Source organism: Schistocerca serialis, chromosome 2, assembly GCF_023864345.2.
Source record: "Schistocerca serialis cubense isolate TAMUIC-IGC-003099 chromosome 2, iqSchSeri2.2, whole genome shotgun sequence".
Lineage (NCBI taxonomy): Eukaryota > Metazoa > Arthropoda > Insecta > Orthoptera > Acrididae > Schistocerca > Schistocerca serialis.
The window spans coordinates 687,470,030-687,494,198 of NC_064639.1; the positions used below are offsets into that span (position 1 = coordinate 687,470,030).

At 38.5% G+C, this 24,169-nt stretch overlaps 1 protein-coding gene across 2 annotated transcripts in view; it reads right to left on the reverse strand.

Moving 5' to 3' along the window:
* Positions 1–24,169, reverse strand: part of LOC126457814 (tRNA (uracil-5-)-methyltransferase homolog B-like) — a 119,444-nt gene that overhangs the window by 32,798 nt on the left and 62,477 nt on the right. For both annotated transcript variants that reach the window (XM_050094432.1, XM_050094433.1), the window contains exon 6: positions 17,097–17,239. In XM_050094432.1, the coding sequence (XP_049950389.1) occupies positions 17,097–17,239 (143 nt within the window). The remainder of the gene's footprint in view (positions 1–17,096; positions 17,240–24,169) is intronic.

A 24,169-nucleotide genomic window follows, 5' to 3' on the forward strand; every position in this document is an offset into this window, starting at 1 on the left:
TGGGACAATGAATTCACGGTGTTCTTATTTCAATTTCCAGGAGTGTATATAATGAGAGCACAATGAGACACAAGTAAGAGATACCGATAATTATTTCTAAAATTACATCACAGATATTTCATAGTAGTAAACTACTACCTTACACGATCGTTACATTTGCACACTCTTCAGTATGTTCATTTTGGGTACTAATAAACCACTTCAGCTGTATTTAGTCCTTTATTTTGTAGATCACTACTGGTTTTGTGTCACTAAAAGCCACATCTTTAGGTGAGCATATAGCTAAAACATTTGAGCTAAAAGTCTCTGAACTTTGTACCCAACATTCATTGTCCATCAGAACAAAACACTGCCAAAAGGTGGTATGTCATTGAATAAAAAAGCCGCCAGATTCCAATCCAATATGTTGCGTGCATTGACTTCTCTGGTCTATATGCAACTGTGAACAATGACATACCACCTTTTAGCAGTGTTTTGATCTGACGGACAATGAATGTTGGGTACGGAGTTCCGAGCTTTTTAGCTTTAATGTTTTAGTTATATATTCACCTGACAATGGGCTTTTAGTGCCATTAAACTGGTAGTGATTTAAAAAATAAAGGACTAATACAGCTGAAGAGGTTTATTAGAACCCAAGATGATAACACATAGATGTGGTTGCCCTACCAACAAGGTTGTATGTCTCTAGTACGTGTATCACAGTCGCTGGTATGTGGAAGATACATGAAACTGCAGAAGCAGAGGAGTTTTTATTTTTATTTTTGATGATTCATTTTGTTATGAAAACATATTATGTCTGCCAAATTGCTCCAATACTAACTATAGCTCAAATGACATCCATATAATATTGTGATGAAGTGTCCTGACTTTCTTAGTCCTCCCCTTTCTTATGATTATCATCAGGGTTTTGTTTGTGAATAGCATAGCAGTTTTCATATACTGATTCCTTGCAATGACAAAACAACTAGTACATTGTGAAATTGTTGCTAGTTGGCATATTTGCTTGGGGATTACACTGAGTACCATGTTTATTGCATATTTTGGTACCATGATTACTTCTTGGTTTTGTCATCAGGCTGAAGAATGGTATTATGCAGCTCCCATGCTAGTCTATGTTGTGCAAATCCTTTCATTTCTGCATAACTACAGAATCTTACATCCATTCAAACTTGCTTACTTTATTAACTGAAACTTCAAGTTTATTGTTGCAAGTCACAGCTGCGATTGATAATACTAAATTGTAGTTACAATTGATATCAATAATGGACACAGTAAAGCATAACCTAAAATGTTTTAACAAATGTATTCAAAAACTGGTCTCCCTCTACAATTTTTATCCTCCACAGTTCCCTTCATTACCAAGTAATTTATTTCTTGCTGCCTCACAATGTGTCCTATCAGTCTCCACCCTTTCCTTCAGTCAAGCTGTGCCAAGATAGATTTTTTCCCTCCAGTTTGATTCATTGCCTCAATTACATCAGCAACCCCGCCAGTCACATGAGTAACCCATGACTAAGGAACATAGGGGCATATTTACTGTGTTACATTGACCACATCCAGTGAAGCTGCCTGCAGTGGGAAAGCTGATGTTGTCACAGGCTAGTCATATGAATATCCACAGCAGTTAAAGGTAAGGCAGCCTGGTGACAGACTCACCCTTATTTTCCATTATCCAACTTGCGTCTGCAAGTGAACTATGACCACTACTGTTACTACCTGGACTTTATACCAGTTTCTGTCAGGAGCTATTGTTTATATTATTTCTATGAATAACTGTTATTGTTCAGTTTGTGGACTGATACAGTTTAGTTAGTTAGTTTCATGTTCCATGGATCATTTACACAGTACGTGGTAATGATGTCTAATGAGTCATTTTACATTCACATCGCAAATTTATTTGTAAATGGACTACATGCTTAACATATTTTTTTTTAGTAATTCCCACCCAACACCTCTTAAATATTACAATAATAGACATTCTTCTATGGAACAAGAGCCATTGTCAAAGAGAAGCTTTTCAGTCTGTTTTCAAATTTTACTTTGCTGCCTGTCACACATTTTTTATCTCTGGGTCAGTTATAAAAAATTTTAGTTGCAGCAACATGCTCCCCTTATTGCGATAAAGACAACCTTAATGTGAAGCAATGAATTTCAATTGTCTTTCTGGTATTGTAATTATGGATATCATTGTTCCTTTTGAACTCCAATGAATTTTTTACAACAAACATCATGGGGGAATCAATATATTGTGAATCAGTAGTTAGAATGCCAACTCCTTAAACACATGTCTACAAGATGATCATGGATGAGCACCATGCATTATTCTTAAAGGATGTTTTTGAGCAATGAAGACTTTCTTTCTTATAGATGATTTACCCCAGAACATTATTCCATATGGCATTATTGAATGAAAATATATCAACTTGCTGATCTGTTTCTCCCCGAGATTTGCAGTGATTCTAGATGCAAATGTGGCTGAATTAAGTTGTGTTAGAAGAGCCGAAATGTGGTTTTTCTAGTTTAAATTCTCATCAATATGGACACATAAGAATTTTAAAGATTGCACCTATTTATTATTTCTCACCATGTGTCACACCTAGATGTGCAAAAATGAATATGTTGTGTCTTTTTAAAAGTGAGGATGAGATCATTCCCAGAAAACCAATCAAATATACTTTTTAAAACATTGTTTAACATTTCTTCTGTCACTGCACATACACTCGGATTGATCACAATACTAGTGTGATCTGCAAAGAGTACTAATTCTGCTTGTTGTATATTACATGGAAGATTGTTTACATATACAGTGTACTCCAAATTATTTGTGTGCAGATTATCTGATTTGTAAATTTCTTGTGTAACTAAAAAAGTGCAATATTTTTCTCTATCAAACAGCAATAAACAACCCACCACATGGGAAAATAAGTGCCATTTCCATCATTTGAATGACTGCCAGGTGACAACAGAGTAACACCCACATTGCCACCACCCAGCTTGTTCTGTGTAAATCAAAAACAAACTCAGTTTCCTGATGTTAATCGGCATGTAACTGTTGATTAAGCAAGTTAAAAGAGATTTGTAAAAGAGATGGATAAACAAAAGAAACATGTTGACATTAAAACAAAAATTAGAATTAACTGAAAGATTTGAGAAGGGGGAAGCTGCTGCAAAACTAAGTGCTGATTTGGTACTGAATGCAGATTGTTTGGAACATTAAAAAGAATAAGCAGAAAATATAGGATTTTGTCAGAAAATATTATTCTCGTTCTGGATCGTCTGCATGAAAAAGGCACAAAGAGCTCTACAACTGTTGAATCAGATGCTGGTATTTTGCAATGGTTAAACCAAAAATGAGCAGAAGGTGTCGTTGTTTCAGGTGTGATGTATGCCAAAAAAGCTTTATTATGCAAACTTTTGGAGTTAGTGGCTGCTTCTTCTGGCAGAAGAATCAAAGGGGTAGGAAGAGGGGTGAAGGAAAAGGTCTGGAGAGGTCTAGGAAAAGGGATAGATTTTTGAAAAATCACCCAGAATCGTAGGTCAGGGGAGACTTACTAGACTAAATCAGTCCCCAGCAATCAGTCTTTCATTCTCATCCTGTCCAGTAAGTCTCCGCTGACTCACAGTTCTGGGTGACTTTTCAAAAATCTACCCCTTTTCCTAGACCTCATCAGTCCTTTTCCTTCACCCCTCTTCCTACCCTTCAATCCTTCTGCCAGAAGGAGCCACTGGCTCCGAAAGCTTGCGTGATTATAACCTTCTTTTATCTGCATATTCTGTCGCCGCTTGGTGAGTAGATTTTTTATTTATCCAATTACATTGTCAAAAATGGATTGTTTTCCTTGTTATAGGAGAATACTGTGATTCACACAGTCAAATGCATTATACAGACTGCAGAAAATACCAACTGGTGCTATTTTATTATTTAATGCTTGTAAAATTTGGTGGCTGAACATGTAAATGGCATTCTAGTGGAGCAATTCTTCTGAATTCCAAACTGTGATTTCCAGAGAATATTATTGTTGCTCAAGTGAGATTCTATTTTACAATACATCACGTTCTCAAAAATTTTGGAAAATGATGTCAGCAGTGAAACAGGTCAGTAGTTATTGACATCTCTCCTATCACCTTAAGGAGAGGTTTGACAAAAAGCTTGAGTTGGTGATGCAAACAGATTTTCAATCTGTTGTTACAAAAAGTTTATTTGTATTCAATAAATGCTGTTGTCCCAAAAGTGACTGTTAAGTTAGTTACTCAATCTACCCATCTAATATTCAGCATTCTTCTATAGCACCACTTTCAGCAAGCTTTTGTTCTCTTCTTGTCTGCACTGTTTATTGTGCCTATTTCATTTCCACAGAAAGCTACATGCCATAAAAATATTTTCTGAAAAATCTATTTCTGATGTTACAATATTTTTGTCTTTCAGGAAATATTGTTTTGCTACTGCCAGTTTACATTTGTATCCTCTTTGCTTCTGATATTGTCAGTTATTTTTATGACCAAATAACAATACTTTTCTACTGCTTTCATCAACGAATTTCCTAATCTAATTCCTTCAGCCCTATGTAATTTAATTCCAAAACACTCCGGTGCCCTTGTGCCACTTTTTTTCATCTTACAGCCTCTTTTCAAGATACTATCCATTACTTTCAACTAATGTTACAAGTCATTTGCCATGTATGACAGAATTACAGTGTCATCACCAAACCTTAAAGGTTTTAATTTTTCGTGCTTGAACTTAATTCCAATTCCAAATTTTTCCTTAGTTTTATTTACTACTTCCTCAGTCCACAGACTGAAAAGGTGGAGTATAGGCTATAGCACCAACCCACTCATTTCTCAGTTACTGTCTCCTTTTCATGTTCTTTGATTCTTAAAACTACAGTTGGTTCTGTACAAGTTGTAAATCAGCTTTTGCTTCCTGTATTTTATCTCTGGTAGCTTCAGTATCAAAAAGATTGTATTCTCTCCAGCATCTGCAACATAGTGGCTTAACTGTGGCAACAAACATACTAGTTCTGGCATAATTGTACCATATCATTTCCAAGCACATCAGTGTTTGATAGGAAATGATATCACACGAAGGAATGTTTTCCAATGACATTATACTACATCGTCCACATACCCACACACAACTGCAGCATTAACCTAGTTCTGACCACAAAGTACACCAATTATTGTCAACATTAAAATGGATTTAATATCAAGGTACAGAGCAGGTCCATAGAATAGCTGCTTGTATGTTCCAGTTGTAGCTGTATTGCAGTCAGCTTCAACATCACAGACTTGCTTGTGGATTGTAGTGTGCCACCTGTGGACACAGTGAATTATGTGTTTATTATGTATGCATGTTTCATTTACAGGTTACATATAAAATGTTGAGCAGGAAAGGGGTACGGGGCAACAACTATGAATAATTTGGTAAGAATAAATATGACACACTTGTGAGCTCTAGCAATTCAGGGAGCTGATTTTAAAAAACACAAGCCTTCCTGTGATATCAATTGTTGTGTATCAGATAGCATTTGGGAATGCACACAACAGTGAAACCAAATGCAGAAACTGTTAACTAAATGGCTGATCAGTGGTGACATAATATTATGCATACACTTTAACTTAGCTGATCCCAGAGGGAGATGAAGCATTTCAGCCATGTGTAAATTGCTTTGGGGAGAGGAGTGATGAAGAAGGAGCAGGACCCATCTCTCTTAAGCTATGTGGGCACCACATCCAGGCTTTGGGCATCAGTGTGAGCACCAACACAAGACAAATCAATAACAAGTATCATAAGTTTAATGATACTAAATTATTTTGCATTCTAACATAATTTAATCTTCACTTTATCAGCTATGTCAAGCTGCTTTTCCTACAGCTAAGTCTGCTAAATATGATGATACAATTTTGATGTTACAATACTATTAATTTTTATTTTCCCCTAATAATTTAAAGCCTTTAACATATTCAGTTTTTTTTATACATTCACCTTAATATAATCACACAACAGTATGTAATAAAATATTGAGGTCATCCAGAAAGAAAAGATGGTATAGTTCTACTAATGAAATACACTATATTTATTGAAAAAAATTCTATTACATACATGAAGCTTCCTTCACTTCTCTACATAATCACATCCTACATTTAAAAATTTGTCATATCTGCTCACGAGCTTCAGAATTTCTATGTTATACTCTTCTGCTACCAGTTCATTAAGCCAGGTGGTCACTGCATTCACCAGTTCTTCACTGATTCCAAAATGTTTACCTACCAGAAACTCTTTCAGCTTAAGAAAATGGTGGAAATCACAAGGAACAAGTCAAGACTATAGGGTGGATGATCACAAATTCCCCACCCAAATTGATCCAGAAATTCTTGACTTGCAACAGCAGTGCAAGGGCAAGCACTGTTAAGGTGAAATGCACATTTCCTCAAGAACGCATTCTTTGCCTCCTATTTTGCAAAGCTCATTGTAGTTTTCACAGATCAAGAGTTGGAGAATGCAGTGTCCACTTGCTGAACTGGCAGGAGAAGAGTGCAACATGGGAATTCTGAAGCTCATGACCAGATACAACAACTGTTTAAATGTAGGAGGTGATTATGTAGAAAAGCAAAGGAAAGTATGTAACAGAATTGTTATTTCGTTTTTCCATATTTTGAGAGCGGTGATGCTGCAATCATTGTTCAATTAATGAAAATCCACTCCAGTTGCTTGATTAGAATTTTATTACGTCCACATGACTTTGTCCAATAACTATTGTGGTTTTCATTTTGTATAACTGAATGGCCTTTATTTTTCTGGATTTTTTTTGTATATACATACCACCTGCCATGCATTTCACAGTAGTTTTCAGAGGACAGGTGTAGATGTATATACACAACAGTGCAACAGACACATGTAGTTTGGATATCTTTAAGCCGGCCGGTGTGGCCGTGCGGTTAAAGGCGCTTCAGTCTGGAACCGCGTGACCGCTACGGTCGCAGGTTCGAATCCTGCCTCGGGCATGGATGTGTGTGATGTCCTTAGGTTAGTTAGGTTTAAGTAGTTCTAAGTTCTAGGGGACTGATGACCACAGCAGTTAAGTCCCATAGTGCTCAGAGCCATTTGATATCTTTATATAAGTATATACTATCACTAATACAGTGGATCTGGATGTATACAAAATATTATACCACAGATAATGGTGTATTGCAATTTTTTAAGTGAGTATAAACATCTCTTAATCAAAAATCGTTTTACTTTTGCTGCAGAAAGATTTCTATGGATTTTCTTTTTATCATTTTGCAACCTGTTAGGGGAATATCTTCAACCAGCAAGTGAATTATGATCAATAGCTCTTTTATCACTTAGCATCACATTCTAATCATGTCTGGTTTGTTTACAGTAATTATGAATGTCTCAATTTATAATGTTATGCTCTGCATTGTCCTTCACAAATACACACAGCAAATCCGAGTTAACAAAATCAAATTATAGTTAATGAAATAGTCCCTAGATGATAGGTACTTACTTATAAGGGGCAGTCAAATGGAAGTCAAACAGATAAAAAAAAGTAAGTAAACTTTTATTATTTCAAAAGCAATTGTCATAACTGTTAATGGTTAATACATTTATCCCACTGATAGGCAAGAGGGTCAGTGCCTTCATGGAAAAATGTTAGTGGTTGCCTATGGAACCATGATTGTACCTAGGTGTGCATTTCTCCTTCTGAATCGAATTGATGGCCATGAATGTCTTTATTTGGGGCTCCAAAAATAAAGAAATTGCAAGGAGAGAGATTGAGACTGTGTGGAGAATGGGTAAGGGATTTCCACCAAAACTTCTGCTGCATAGCTGAAACAAACTTGCCAACATACAGGTGGGCATTATTCCGCAACATAATGATGCCATTTCTGAGGATGTGGGCATGATGGTGCACTTATTGAGACGTGTCAATGTACTACTGTGTGTTAACTGTGGTGCCATGTTCCAGAAAGTTAATGAGCACTGAGCACTTGCAGTCAAAGAAGAAGATCGTTGAGACTTATTGAGACGTGTCAATGTACTGCTGTGTGTTAACTGTGGTGCCATGATCCAGAAAGTTAATGTGCACTGAGCACTTGCAGTCAAAGAAGAAGATCATTGTGACTTTACCAGAGCAGGTATGCCTGTTGTTTTGATTACACTGCAAACGTTTTGCTGGGAAGCCCTTACACATTCTCCATAAAGCCCCTATGTGATTTCCACATTTTTGGAGTTCTAGAGAAAGACACTTGTGACCACTGATTTGCTTTGGAGGAAAAGGTGGGTGCCTGGATACTATCATGGTACTGTAGGCACCCATAAACATTTTGCCATGGAGGTATTGACCATCTTGTCTCCAAGTGGAATAAATGTATTAACTGTTATGGTGCTTAATTTTGAACTAATGAACTGTTTGATTACTTTTTTTCATCTGTCTTGTTTTCATTTGACGCACCTTATACATTGTAAGTAGCAGTAGTTATTATATAGCTGCATGAAAAGTAGTAACATACCATAACTAGGACTTTGTATTTGTAGATGTATGTAACTATTTTCTTTAAAAATTACCAATGTAGTCACATAAATATTAAACTTTCCTTATGAAATAAGCAGCAGCTGTATGTAAAACTGAGGAAGCAGCAATTTTTTTTGCAAAGTAACAGCTTCTTCTCAAAATTTAACAGCATATGCACAGAGGTGTTACCAAGAGCATGGTGTGATAGGCCCCTATCTAGGGCTCATGCACAGAGGCAGCGCTGAAACTGTCCGTAAAAGAAAAAGACAGTTTAAGAATTATCCAGGAGAGATCACTCTTCTGCCTCTCGTGTTCCTATCTTCTGAATATGAGAAGTAATCTTTGTCCCTGCCCACATCTGTGAACACATGTTACTGTAACAGTGTCATGTCGTCCAAGTAGCATCATACAGAAATAACCACTACCAGGTGATGTTTACTGGTAACATATTGTATGTGGCAACGGTGTGCTTGACTCACAACTCACTCATGTTCAGCAATGGAGTTCTTGCAGTTACTTTGCTATGACACTGACAGATCTTAAAGGTGATGAGCAGGTGTTGAATCAAATATAGTATTTGACCAAAGGCTTCTGCTTTCTGCTGACTGAGACTAGAGCAAGACTTTTTAATCTAGAAGGCTTTGGAGTATTTGATAGAATAGTAATGGAAATGGAGAACACATCTCACGCATATCACATCACTTCATCTGACTTTAATTTTCTGATACTAATCACCTTAAATGAAAGATCTATATCTTAACTGAAGTTGATTTTTGAGCAGAAGCATTGATGCAGTGGAGGTAGTTAAGGGAATGAAATAGCTGCTTTCAAGTTCCAAGTAAAGAAGACAATGAATAGCATCCGCACGGCTTCCCATTTAGATATTTCAAACAATTTTTCAAAGTATGGCCTAAGAGATGCTTACCCAAACACCAAATTATCACTGATGATATTTATAACAATGTTAATGACTACAGTGTCTTGTGAAAGCAGCTGCAACAAATTAAAGATGATAAAAAACTACCTGTGATCGATTGTGGGTGAAAGCCTGTGAAATTTAGCTCACTTATTAACAGGCAATACAACTATTAAATTTGACTTCAGTTAATCAAGGAGTTTACTTCCTAATAAAGGTGTACTAACATTCTCGGTTGTGTTGTGTGTCCGAGTTACAACACAAGTGATGAGTGTGGGATTGTTCTTCACATGGTTTTCAATCTCTGGTTGATCCTCTGGTGCATCTACAATGTATGACGGTGTTACGGATGAGTTTTTACACCCGCTGGTTGATCAGCAAGGGGTTCTTACTGCAGCATTGCAGCATCTCAGTCAGCAGCAGAAGGCATTTGCCACAGTGCTACACATCACACCCAGGTATTGTAAACACTTGCCTCTGTTTGGACCAGTTAATGTCTGCTTCAATCTAGGCCACCTGCTGCATCACCCCTTGCACCTCCTGTTTTGTCAGTCGCTACCCCAGTCGCTTATCCCCCACCATTTCCAGCTTATGTTGAGTCTGTCAAAGAATGGGAACCCTACAAAAAATGGTTGCAGCAGCATTTTCATGCATCTGGTTTGATTGATGTTACCTTATGCTGTGCTTTCTTTCTGTCTTGATTATCACCTCATATGTATCAACTCCTTTGCCAACTGCCCCCCCCCCCCCCCCTGTAGATCTATCTTCACTCTCTTTTATAACATGTGCGACATTCTTTTGAAATACTACTGTAAACAGACGCATGTCATTGCCGCTCGAGTTGAGTTCTATCGGTGTCACACAAAACCAGAACATTCCTGTAAGACTTGGGCACTGCGCCTCATGATTTAGGCCATCATTGTCACTGTGTCATTGATATATATAAGGAGTCATATGCTGATCGAACGTTTAATGATGCAATGATTCGGTTGGCCCTGATCGTGAGGTTTGTGAGTGCATACAATTAGTTTTTTATTGATGTCAAGGTTCATCAGAAGATTTTGCACATGCAAGTTGACATTGCTGCTGCCATGTCATCACTCAACTTTCAAATTTCACCCCTCCCTCTCCGACTTTCTGACTATTGCACAATCGTTTGAGGCTACAAGGGCTGCAGGTACTCAAATTGTGGTGTGAAATTGTAGAAGTTCAACCCGCTTCCCCCCACCATTTGTCAGGTGGTTCACAGGAAGATGATACAGTGGCAGCAAGTGCAACAAAACAGGCCACACTGCTCCTGTTTGTTGATGTGTCGGCAGCTGGGCCAACACCTTGTAGTTCGAGATGGCTGAAAATGCACGCTAGACTAACGCAGACGGGCGTGAAGTACTGGAACAGGCTACGTAATTAATGCTATGAAGAAAAGTACGTAGCTGGATTAATACTTATCTTTAATCAATCATTGTGGTACATCGCTCTTGACTATACACAGGAGACTTTAATTACAATCACTGTAAGGCTAATTAATGGCGCCTTGCTAGTTCGTAGCCATTAACTTAGCTGAAGGCTATTCTGTCTCTCGGCTAATGAGAGAGAAAGGCTTCGTACATCTAGTCGCTAGCTAGGTTGTCCGTCCAACTGGGATGAGTGCTTGTTCGTATCACGAGACCTGCCTTGTAGTGGCGCTAGGTCTGCGATCACACAGTGGCGACACGCGGGTCCGACATGTACTAAATGGACCGCGGCCGATTTAATCTACCACCTAGCAAGTGTGGTGTCTGGCGGTGACACCACATTTGTAACAAAAAATTCCAGCAGCCTATTGCAGACACCGATATGAATGTCAATTGTATAACGGCAATCTCCGTTGCATACAAATAGTTTTTCATTGATGTCAAGATTCATCAGAAGATTTTGCACATCCAAGTCGACATTGTGGCTGCTGTGTCACTACTCAACTTTCAAATTTACATGGACTTTGGTTCTCTCCCTTTTGCACCAGTGCCATTTACATTAGTCGCCTACAATAAACAGAGCACTCTGATACTGGATAGTTTCTCAGCCCCAGTTAGACATAAATTGGTGGTTCATCAACTGATTTTTGTGGTGGTGAACAATGCATGCACCAAAAATTTATTTGGTTCTTTAACCTTTTTGGGTTTACTATTTCCAATGAAGTTAACGTCATCTCTGATCAAGTGCGTTATACACAACTCGACTCTTTATGCCCTGAATTTTCCAACGTGTTTTCTGCTAGCTTGGGTTGTGCCAATAATTTCAAAGCCCACATCACCATGAAACCTTCAGCCAAACCCTTTTCTTTTTGGCTCGCCTGATGCCAATGGTGCTCTGTAAGCCTTTGCGATGATTTCAAAGTTTCCGTCCATGCCCAGTCTATCACTGACACATATCCCTTGCCGTGCTGTGATGAACATCTGCTAAATTCACTGGTGGTCAGTATTTTCCCAAGATTGACCTGTCCAATGCATATTTGCATCTTCCCAATGATGTTGACTCTCAATGGTTCTAGGTCAATAACATGCCTTTTGGCTTGTATCAGTACTTGCAGTTACCATTTGGCATGGCCAGTGGCCCAGCGGTTTTTCAACAGTTTCTCAAACAACTCACGAGGTCTGTGCCCCTAAGCTGTGCCAACTATCTTGATAATACTGTGGTCTCTGGTTCCTCTGCTGCTTATGTATGCTCTTTTTAGTGTTACAGGCTGCCGGGTTAAAATGAAATTTGGAAAAGTGCAGCTTCTTTCACCTTCTACTGTTTATCCTGGGTTCAAGGTCTCTAGAGCTGGTATCAAATGGCTTTATCAGAATGTCTACACTGTTGTGGGTCTTCCACGTTCTGCATTGGTCAAAGAGCTCCAGGTTCTTTTTTTAGGTAAGATTGCTTATTATTATCAGTTTTTGCTGCAGGCAGCATTGGTTGCACAACTGGTACATGCCTTGATGCATAAGGGGACATCTCTCCACTGGTTGAAAGCATGTGAAACAGTGTTTTCCAAACTGAAGTCTTTGTTAGAATCTGCACCTTGCCTCATAGCTTACCAATTGAGTCAACATCCAGTGTTAGTAACAGTGGCGTCCCACCATGGAACGTGGATAGTGTTGGCTCATAAGTGTCCTGGTGGCTCCAAACAGCCTATTGCATCTTGTTGAAGACGCTTCATTCGGCTTAGACTAGGTATTTACAAATAGAAAAATAATCACTGGCCATTATTTATGTATTAAAGAAGTTTCATGTTTTCCTGTACAGTGTAAAATTCCATCTCACAAGCCATCGTTTTGCTGTTCAACCCTTTGTGTCATTGACAGACAAAGCAGTGCAGAGCCTTCAACATTGGGCACTGTTCCTCTCTCAGTACAACTATGAAATTCGCTTCCGCCCCACAGCTAAACATGAGAACGGTGATGCACTTTCCCGTCTCCCAACCAGTTCAGACTCAGTTCTTGATCAGGAGGAGTTACTCTGTTTCCATGTTGATGAATGCACTCAACAAACTGTTGATGTTTGTCCAATCCTACTCGAACAGTGCAGGCTAGTGCTACTAATTCCCACTTTATGGAAAGTGATACGTTGCATGCAACATGGCTGGCCTGAGGAGTCTCCATCATGGGGATCCAACACCCTCCATAACTAATATGTGTTTCAGCATTATTTCTCTGTCATTGATGATTTTCTACTCCTTGATATGGATTATTCGGCTCCTCAAATAGTTATTCCCTCGGCACTCCATTCGGAGATCCTGCAATTGCTGCACACTGATCACTGGGGAGGAGTCATGCGCCAAGGCATTAGCCCACCATCATGTTTTGTGGCCTCGTTTGGGCAGCGGCATCACTCACCGGTTATGGAATGTTCTCAATGTGCACTGCAGGAAGCTGCCCCGAGGACAACGTTGTCTCCATGGCTGCAACCTTTGCAGGCCTGGCATTGTCACCACATCAGTTTTGCCCACCCTTTCCTTAATGCATACTGGGTAATAGTAATTGATACATATTCTTGGTTCCCATATGTTGTTCACTGCCACTCAACTTCCGCCTCTGTCACTATCGCAAAAATTTTTTTCATCAAGGTCTTCTGGCAATGTTGGTCTCTGACAACATTCCTAAGTTTGTGTCGCACGAGTTTGCCTCCTCCTGCAATGCCTGCGAGATGTGCCACCTTTTCGCCCCACCCCTCCACCTGCAGTGCAACGCTGATGCCAAAACACTTAGTTCGAGCATTCAAAACGCAAATGGAAAAGTATGTGCCTCGGTAGCCACCTGACGTTGCCTCGGATCAGTTTCTGTCTTCCTACTGGTTCATGCTGTTCAACGACGATAGCACCACCAACCTGCTCCACGGGTGTCACCCCTGAACACTCCAGCATCTCCTGCAGCCTGGCCAGGGATGCTAACCTGAGCAGCCATCATCCTGTTCTCAGCCCAGGGTGGGTGTCTGGGCATGCAGATGTGGTCATCGCCCAAAATGGATTCCTGCCGCCATCTCCTGATGCTGTGGCCACCCGGCCATCCTGATTTAGGTTTTCCGTGATTTCCCTAAATCGCTCCAGGCAAATGCCGGGATGGTTCCTTTCAAAGGGCACGGCCAACATCCTTCCCCATCCTTCCCTAATCCAATGAGACCGATGACCTCGCTGTCTGGTCTCCTTCCCCAAAACAACCAACCAACCAACCTGTGGCCACCTTCTGCAACGTCCATGCAGAGGAGGACCTCTGTGCACATCACTGCAACCAGATATGGATAACCAGACAACCCCAGCTGGGACACTGATGTCACAGTGCCAATCTCTGTCACTTGATGGATCACCTGATGTGGCTGAGGTCCCCCATCATCACTGGTGGATGAAACTAGTACAGCTTCTCCAATATCACTACCAATACCAATGCAGCTGCCTTCCACACCAGAGCCATCTCCTCCACCTCAGTCACCTACTGCAGAGCACCACCACCACAACCAGGCCCTGGACCTGATGTGGACATGGAGCTCATGCTGATGTCACACATCCCCCTACCATATAGCATGACATGATAAGGCGAAACACAACACTGCCCGCACCCCAACTACTTTTGACAAAATGCCTCAGTATCAGCACGTCATCTCAGTCAGAACCTCGAGGAGGAAATCGCCATGGACATCTCGCATATCTCACCTGTTCCCCAAGGGAAGTGCAATGAAGTAACGCATGCACATTTGAAAGCTGTACACATTAGCAGTGTGTTGTCAACTGCGAGAGTGCGCTGCAAAAGAGCAATACAGTGAACTTCCAATGGAGTCCACCATGGGTGAGTGCCTATTTAAAAACTGCCTCGCTATGCTCACACTCAATTATCATGTTATTACTGCTTGCATATATCTGCCTTATCTTACAGTGTTCAGTGTATGTTATGGTGGTTGGCATACATGTCATGGGCTAATAAACTTGTGCTAACATTCTTGGTTATGTTGTGTGTCCAAGTTACAATTGCAAAGGAATATTTCATCAACTCTTAATCATAAACATTTTATTTCTAGATAGAAATCTATGCACTACTGATAATTTACAAGGAACACACAAAATCTGTTCTTCATTATATATGCTAAAACCAATGTACAGTTACTGCCAAAAAAATAAGATACAGGGTTTTCTTTATTATTTTCTTAGAAAGATTCAACAACTTGTAATTTATTTACTATTATGACATATTTAATTTGTTGTGTGCAATTAAAGGAAAGACCTATCTACAATGTGTTTTTCTTGTATACACACATCAAAAAAAATTTTGCATTACCTCAGTTCCAGGAGTTCCGGAAATTGTACAGAAAATTGGAATAGATATCAACATAAACATCATTCCTGCCCTTTTTTTTGCTCATGAAAACCACACATTGCACATTCTACCACCATACAGTGACTCCTTCAGAGGTTGTAGTCCAGAGGTTGTACACACCAGTATTTCTAATACCCAGTAGCACATTCTTTTGCAGCCGGCCGGTGTGGCCGAGCGGTTCTAGGTGCTTCAGTCTGGAACCGCGAGACTGCTATGGTCGCAGGTTCGAATCCTGTCTCAGGCATGGATGTGTGTGCTGTTCTTAGGTTAGTTAGGTTTAAGTAGTTCTAAGTTCTAGAGGACTGATGAACTCAGATGTTAAGTCCCATAGTGCTCAGAGCCACATTCTCTTGCATTGATGCATGCCTGTATTCATCGTGGCATACTATCCACAAGTTCATCAAGGCACTGTTGGTCCAGATTGTCCCACTCCTCAATGGCGGTTCAGCGTAGATCCCTCAGAGTGTTTGGTGGGTCATGTCATCCATAAACAGCCCTTTTCGATCTATCACAGACATGTTCGATAGGTCTCATGTCTAGAGAAATGCTGGCCACTCTAGTTGAGTGATGTCATTATCCTGAATGAAATCATTCACAAGATGTGTGTGATGGGGCACGAATTGTCATCCATGAAGATGAATGCCTCACCAATATGCTGCCGATATGGTTGCACTATCGGTTGGAGGATGGCAGTCACGTATTGTACAGTCATTACAGCGCCTTCCATGACGACCAGCGGTGTACATCGGCCCCACATAGTGCCTCCCTGAAACAGCAGGGAACCTCCACCTTGCTGCACTCACTGGACAGTGTATCTAAGGCATTCAGCCTGACCGGGTTGCCTCCAAACACGTCTCCGATGATTGTCTGGTTGAAGGAATATGTAACACTCATCGGTGAAGAGAACATGATGCCAATCCTGAGTGGCCCATTTGGCATGCTGCATGGTGTCGTGGTTGCAAAGATGGACCTTGCCATGGACATTGGGAGTGAAGTTGCACATTATGCAGCCTATTGTGTACAGTATGAGTCGTAACATGACGTCTTGTGGCTTCACAAAAGGAATTATTCAACATGGTGTCCTTGCTCTCAGGGTTTGTCCAAGCCATAATCTGTAGGTAGTGGTCATCTACTGCAGTAGTAGCCCTTGTGCAGCCTGAGCGAGGCATGTCATCAACATTTCCTGTCTCTCTGTACCTCCTCCATGCCTGAGCAACATTGCTTTGGATCACTCTGAGACACCTGTACACTTCCCTCATTGAGAGCCCTTCCTGGCAAAAACTAACAATGCAGACATGATCGAACCGCAGTATTGATCGTCTAGGCATGGTTGAACTGCAGACAACAAGAGCCTTGTACCTCCTTCTTGGTGGAATAATTGGAACTGATCGGCTGTTGGACCCCCTCCGTCTAATAGGCACTGCTCATGCATGGTTGTTTACATCTTTGGGTGTCTTTAGTGACATCTCTGAACAGTCAAACGGACTGTGCCTCTGATACAATATCCACAGTCAATGACTATCTTCAGGAGTTCTGGGAACCGGAGTGATGAAAAACTTTTTATGATGTGTGTATCTTAATATTTGTCTGAATTCAGAGGCCTAAGTAACATTCAACTCTTTGCAATCACTGTTACGATATTAGATTTTCCTTTTCCCCCATCTTTTGTCTAGCTTTATAAGAAGAAATCAATGATAATATTATTCCTTTGCTTAATACTTGTTACAGAATATCACTCATGACACTGTGATTGGACACAAATTTTCCAAAACAATTAGTTTAATAAGTATTCCCATACAAATATTAGGAGAAAAATGAAGCATACACATTAATACTTACTTTCTCAGCTCTACCAAAAAAGAACTCTGCATTGAATACTTCATTAACAAGTGCATTGTGTCTTGCATCTACAACAGCATCTCGAATTTCTTCTATACCCACTGTTCCTCTAACTCTTTTTGCAGCCAATATACTGATTGTGCCTAACAAAAATTAAAAATAGTTACTCAATTAAGCAAGAATTATGCTGTATTTGGTATTTTCTACATTATGAAATGAAAACAGAATGAGTTTGATTAATAAAATTAATGTAAGGATGCTTTACTGATTAATAATAGCAGTAATAATGAATAATTTTAAGGACTTTTATATTATTATTATTTCTTTACTTTCTCAGATGTTAAGTCTGGTTAAAAATGGAAAGTGACGCAGACCTTGGTCAAGCGTCACTTCCTTTTAACTGTACGGTATATGTTATATTGCATTTAGGAACTTTTGGGTAATTGAACATGTATCAATAATTACAGATTTCTGTAGTTGCATATATAAGTTTGGATGTAGCTGTATTGCATTGATGTACTGGTGGATATTGTGTGGTATGACTCCTGTAGTTGATAGTATAATTGGTATGATGTCAACTTTATCCTGATGCCACATGTCCTTGACTTCCTCAGCCAGTTGGATGTATTTTTCAATTTTTTCTCCTGTTTTCTTTTGTATGTTTGTTGTATTGGGTATGGATATTTCGATTAGTAGTTTTATTGGTGAGTATGATGTCAGGTTTGTTATGTAGTGTTGTTTTATCTGTTATAATGGTTCTGTTCCAGTATAATTTGTATTCATCATTCTCCAGTACATTTTGTGGTGCATACTTGTGTGTGGGAACGTGTTGTTTTATAAGTTTATGTTGTAAGGCAAGCTGTTGATGTATTATTTTTGCTACATTGTCATGTCTTCTGGGGTATTCTGTATTTGCTAGTATTGTACATCCGCTTGTGATGTGATCTACTGTTTCTATTTGTTGTTTGCAAAGTCTGCATTTATCTGTTGTGGTATTGGGATCTTTAATAATATGCGTATTGTAATATCTGGTGTTTATTGTTTGATCCTGTATTGCAATCATGAATCCTTCCGTCTCACTGTATATATTGCCTTTTCTTAGCCATGTGTTGGATGCGTCTTGATCGATGTGTGGCTGTGTTAGATGATACGGGTGCTTGCCATGTAGTGTCTTCTTTTTCCAATTTACTTTCTTCATATCTGTTGATGTTACGTGATCTAAAGGGTTGTAGAAGTGGTTATGAAATTGCAGTGGTGTAGCCGATGTATTTATATGAGTGATTGCTTTGTGTATTTTGCTAGTTTCAGCTCATTCTCTAAAGAATGTTCTTAAATTGTCTACCTGTCCATAATGTAGGTTTTTTATGTCGATAAATCCCCTTCCTCCTTCCTGTCTGCTTAATGTGAATCTTTCTGTTGCTGAATGTATGTGATGTATTCTATATTTGTGGCATTGTTAACGTGTAAGTGTATTTAGTGCTTCTAGGTCTGTGTTACTCCATTTCACTACTCCAAATGAGTAGGTCAATATTGGTATAGCATTAGTATTTATAGCTTTTGTCTTGTTTCTTGCTGTCAATTATTATTATTATTATTATTATTATTATTATTATTATTAATTCCTTCACTTTCTCAGACATTAAGTCCGGTTAAAAATGGAGTGACGCGGACCTTGATCAAGCGTCACTTCCTTTTAACTGTACGGTATGTGTTATATTGCATTTAGGAACTTTCGGGTAATTGAACATGTATCAATAATTACGGATTTCTGTAGTTGTATATATATGTTTGGATGTAGCTGTATTGCATTGATGTACTGGTGGATATTGTGTGGTATGACTCCTGTAGTTGATAGTATAATTGGTATGATGTCAACTTTATCCTGATGCCATATGTCTTTGACTTCCTCAGCCAGTTGGATGTATTTTTCAATTTTTTCTCCTGTTTTCTTTTGTATATTTGTTGTATTGGGTATGGATATTTCGATTAGTTGTGTTAATTTCTTCTTTTTATTGGTGAGTATGATGTCAGGTTTGTTATGTGGCGTTGTTTTATCTGTTATAATGGTTCTGTTCCAATATAATTTGTATTCATCATTCTCCAGTACATTTTGTGGTGTATACTTGTATGTAGGAACGTGTTGTTTTAAAAGTTTATGTTGTAAGGCAAGCTGCTGATGTATTATTTTTGCGACATTGTCATGTCTTCTGGGGTATTCTGTATTTGCTAGTATTGTACATCCGCTTGTGATGTGATCTACTGTTTCTATTTGTTGTTTACAAAGTCTGCATTTATCCGTTGTGGTATTGGGATCTTTAATAATATGCTTGCTGTAATACCTGGTGTTTATTGTTTGATCCTGTATTGCAATCATGAGTCCTTCTGTCTCACTGTATACATTGCCTTTTCTTAGCCATGTGTTGGATGCGTCTTGATCGATGTGTGGCTGTGTTAGATGATACGGGTGCTTGCCATGAAGTGTTTTCTTTTTCCAATTTACTTTCTTCATATCTGTTGATGTTATGTGATCTAAAGGGTTGTAGAAGTGGTTATGAAATTGCAGTGGTGTAGCCGATGTATTTATATGAGTGATTGCCTTGTGTATTTTGCTAGTTTCTGCTCGTTCTAGAAAGAATTTTCTTAAATTGTCTACCTGTCCATAATGTAGGTTTTTTATGTCGATAAATCCCCTTCCTCCTTCCTTTCTGCTTAATGTGAATCTTTCTGTTGCTGAATGTATGTGATGTATTCTATATTTGTGGCATTGTGATCGTGTAAGTGTATTGAGTGCTTCTAGGTCTGTGTTACTCCATTTCACTACTCCAAATGAGTATGTCAATATTGGTATGGCATAAGTATTTATAGCTTTTGTCTTGTTTCTTGCTGTCAATTCTGTTTTCAGTATTTTTGTTAGTCTTTGTCTATATTTTTCTTTTAGTTCTTCTTTAATATTTGTATTATCTATTCCTATTTTTTGTCTGTATCCTAGATATTTATAGGCATCCGTTTTTTCTATCGCTTCTATGCAGTTGCTGTGGTTATCCAATATGTAATCTTCTTGTTTAGTGTGTTTTCCCTTGACTATGCTATTTTTCTTACATTTGTCTGTTCCAAAAGCCATACTTATATCATTGCTGAATCCTTCTGTTATCTTTAGTAATTGGTTGAGTTGTTGATTTGTTGCTGCCAGTAGTTTTAGATCATCCATGTATAGCAAATGTGTGATTTTGTGTGGGTATGTTCCAGTAATATTGTGTCCATAATTTGTATTATTTAGCATGTTGGATAGTGGGTTCAGAGCAAGGCAGAACCAGAAAGGACTTAATGAGTCTCCTTGGTATATTCCACGCTTAATCTGTATTGGCTGTGATGTGATATTATTTGAATTTGTTTGGATATTAAGTGTGGTTTTCCAATTTTTCATTACTATGTTTAGGAACTGTATCAATTTAGGATCTACTTTGTATATTTCCAATATTTGTAGTAACCATGAGTGGGGTACACTATCAAAAGCTTTTTGGTAATCAATGTATGCATAGTGTAGCGACCTTTGTTTAGTTTTAGCTTGATATGTCACCTCTGCATCTACTATCAGTTTCTCTTTACATCCTCGTGCTCCTTTGCAACAGCCTTTTTGTTCTTCATTTATAATTTTGTTCTGTGTTGTATGTGTCATTAATTTCTGTTTAATGACTGAAGTTAATATTTTGTATATTGTTGGTAGGCATGTTATGGGGCGATATTTAGCTGGGTTCGCTGTGTCTGCTTGATCTTTAGGTTTCAGATATGTTATTCCGTGTGTAAGTGTATCAGGGAATGTGTATGGGTCTGCAATGTAACTGTTAAATAATTTAGTTAGATGTGAATGTGTTGAGGTGAACTTCTTTAACCAGAAATTTGCTATTTTATCTTTTCCAGGGGCTTTCCAATTGTGAGTAGAATTAATTGCTTGGGTGACTTCATGTTGCAAAATTATCACTTCAGGCATTTGTGGTATCATCTTGTATGTGTCTGTTTCTGCTTGTATCCATCGTGCATGCCTGTTATGTTGTACCGGGTTTGACCATATGTTCCTCCAGAAGTGTTCCATGTCTGTTATGTGTGGTGGATTGTTTATTTTAATGTGTGTGTTATCTATTGTCTGGTAAAATTTCTTTTGGTTTGTGTTGAATGTTTGGTTTTGTTTCCTTCTATTTTCACTTTTTTTGTATCTTCTGAGTCGTTTGGCTAATGCTTGTAATTTCTGCTTCTTTTTGTCTAATTGCTCTGTTGCTTCTTGTTGTGAGATTTTACCTAACCTTTTTCGTTTTTTTTCCGAGATTTCATTTCTTATAAATTGTGTTAGCTGTCCGATGTCTTTTCTCAGTTTTTCTATTTTGATCTGTAGCCTGTGTTGCCATGCTGGTTTTGTGGGTTTCTTCTGTGTGTTGGTTGATTCTGATCTCTGCCTAGTGTGTATATTTAGTGTAGTGAGTGCTCCTATATAAACCAGTAGTTGTAACTCTTCCATAGTTGTGTTTTCATTTATTTTGTTGTGTATGATTGTGTTGATAGTTTTTATTCTTGTTTCGACTTGTGGGTTATTTGGTGGTCTATGCAAGAATGGTCTAATGTCTGTATTTGTGTCTTTGTATTCTATATATGTTAGCTGAAATTTTTCTTGTATATCTAACATCTGTGTCACTTCGTGTTCTATTTGTGCTTGTTCTGGTGGCTGTCTTAAGATTTCGTTTTCCTCTGATTGTTTAATTGGTGCGTGTTGTTCTTTGTTTGTTTGCTCTGGGATGTTTGAGTCCATTACTGTATTTTCTTCTTCTTCTGATTGCACATTATTTTGTTCCAGTATTTGTTGTACTTGTTGTTTGATGATTTCTAATTCTGACTGGGGTATCCTGTTATTTTTTATTATTACACGGATCTGATCAGCTAGTCGTTGTTCTGTTGAAAATTTTAATTCTGGGTATCTGGTAATAAATGTTGTGTATACTTGTGATCTGTATCCAGTTGTGTTGGTTCCTAGGTTTGTTGCTTGGTAATAACAGAACATGAGGTGTCGATTAACTTCATCTGACCATCTCATCCTCTGTCTTTGCTTTCCTTCTAGGGTGGTTGCAGGAAGCATATCCTGCAAAACACCTCTATTTGGATTTAAATCATTTTCCAGTTGGCTAGCAGTGTCGTTACCATTGTGGGCGGGCATAGGGTTCAAGCGTCGTCCCCGACCATGACGGCGCTTGTCCGAGGCTTCTTTAGTTCTGTCCTGAACCAACTAATCACACTAAAAGGGGGTTAGCCCTATTAGTGGTTTGTTCTTTTCGTCGCCTTTTACGACTGGCAGAACATACCGGAGGCCTATTCTTTTCCCGGGCCTCCACGGGGATTATTATTATTATTATTATTATTATTATTATTATTATTATTATTATTATTACTACTAATAATATTAATATTACTATGCACCTATACATTGAAGAAGGTTTCAAAACACAAAAGATATGATGAAAATCAATACTTGTCTAATAATTAGAGCTCCAAAACAAAATCCCTTTAAATATTTTCTGGCTTTGGGGGACATTATATTGTTTTTGAACATGGTGGAAGTTAGTAGAATATGAAGTGTAATGTGTAATAATTTCTTAAAGTGGGTACACACTTGCAAGCAGCATTCATCTGAGCAGTTAATGTGGTTCATCTGAGCAGTTAATGTGGAGAGCCTTGCCTAAGCATTGTGTGACTACAATACCCATAAGCACACAGACAAAAGTGATGGTACCACTGAGCTAGAGCATCACTTTATGCTCAACAGAAAAACCAACAGCAGGTGAATGCTCCTGTGCTGCTCACGAGCAACATGCACACTTTTGTGCAAAACATGAACCACTTGGTTCGCAAGTGTATACATATCTTTAAAAAGAGTATCATATTCCATCCCCAAATATTAGAATCAGGTAAGAGAAACATATTATCTCTTATTAAGGAAACAGTGTCTTTTGCGTGGATGGCCATTAGTTAAAATCAATAGGGAAAGTGTGACATTTACTAAGATCTAACTCATGAAAATTCATCCATCTGTATAAAGTGGTCTCAAAAAGTACATTCCATATTATAAGTGAAGCCTTGTTCTATCAGGAGAGGCCACAGTGAAATGCAGAGACATCAATGGAACTTTTGTAAAGTGGTGAATGCTGTTGTAAATTCAGGTAGTGTCTCAGTCCTGCTCTGAATTTAGAATAAAACGTGCAAAATACTGCGTCCATAGCAATGTTTTCTTATTGGATCTTACAGCACAGCATGTTACTAGAGACAGAAAATTTTAGTAAAACAATGAAGCATAAGTTTGGTACTTTGTTGATCAAACCAGGTGATTCTCTGTAATTCATTCTGGGATTCTTTCTGGCTGCTGATAACAGCAACAATACAATAATTATTCAGTACACAAATCTTGAGGATTGTTTCATTTCCGAGTCAGCTCCTGCGATCTGCTCATCGGGTAATGAGCTATCTCATGTGACACCAACAGGTCAAGTTTTTCCCAGTATGAGAGAGAGAACTTCTCAACCATCACAGAGACTATCTGACATCTTGAACATACCCACAATACTCAGAGATCTACAAGGTGATATAATTTGTAAAATAGTGTAACACCAATAAATGGTTAAGATTGTACAGGATGGTCAATGTTCAATTTCTCGTGACCAGAGAAATCGGTGTTATGGCAAGCTCAGTAAATAAAGAGTCACCACATGAAGAGGAAAGGTAAAAGCAAATGTTGGCATGCTTCTTCTGTTTCAAAGACAGTGCAGAGACAGTAAGTGTTTGAATTACAAAGGGGTAGAATACTCAGTATCCAGAAAATTCTCAAAGTTAGCAATCAGATACAGTTCTTTAATGCTAATAGTTTGTTTACTGTCGTGTACTATGTTGGGTTTTAAAGCTCATTTCAGTCATATGTCTGGTTCTTGCTGACAGATTTTCATAAATATTATTGTATTTTCTGATTCCCTTAAAAACTTATTAAGCCTACTCACAAGGATTATACAGACAGCAAAGGTAAAACATAAATAAAATTGGAG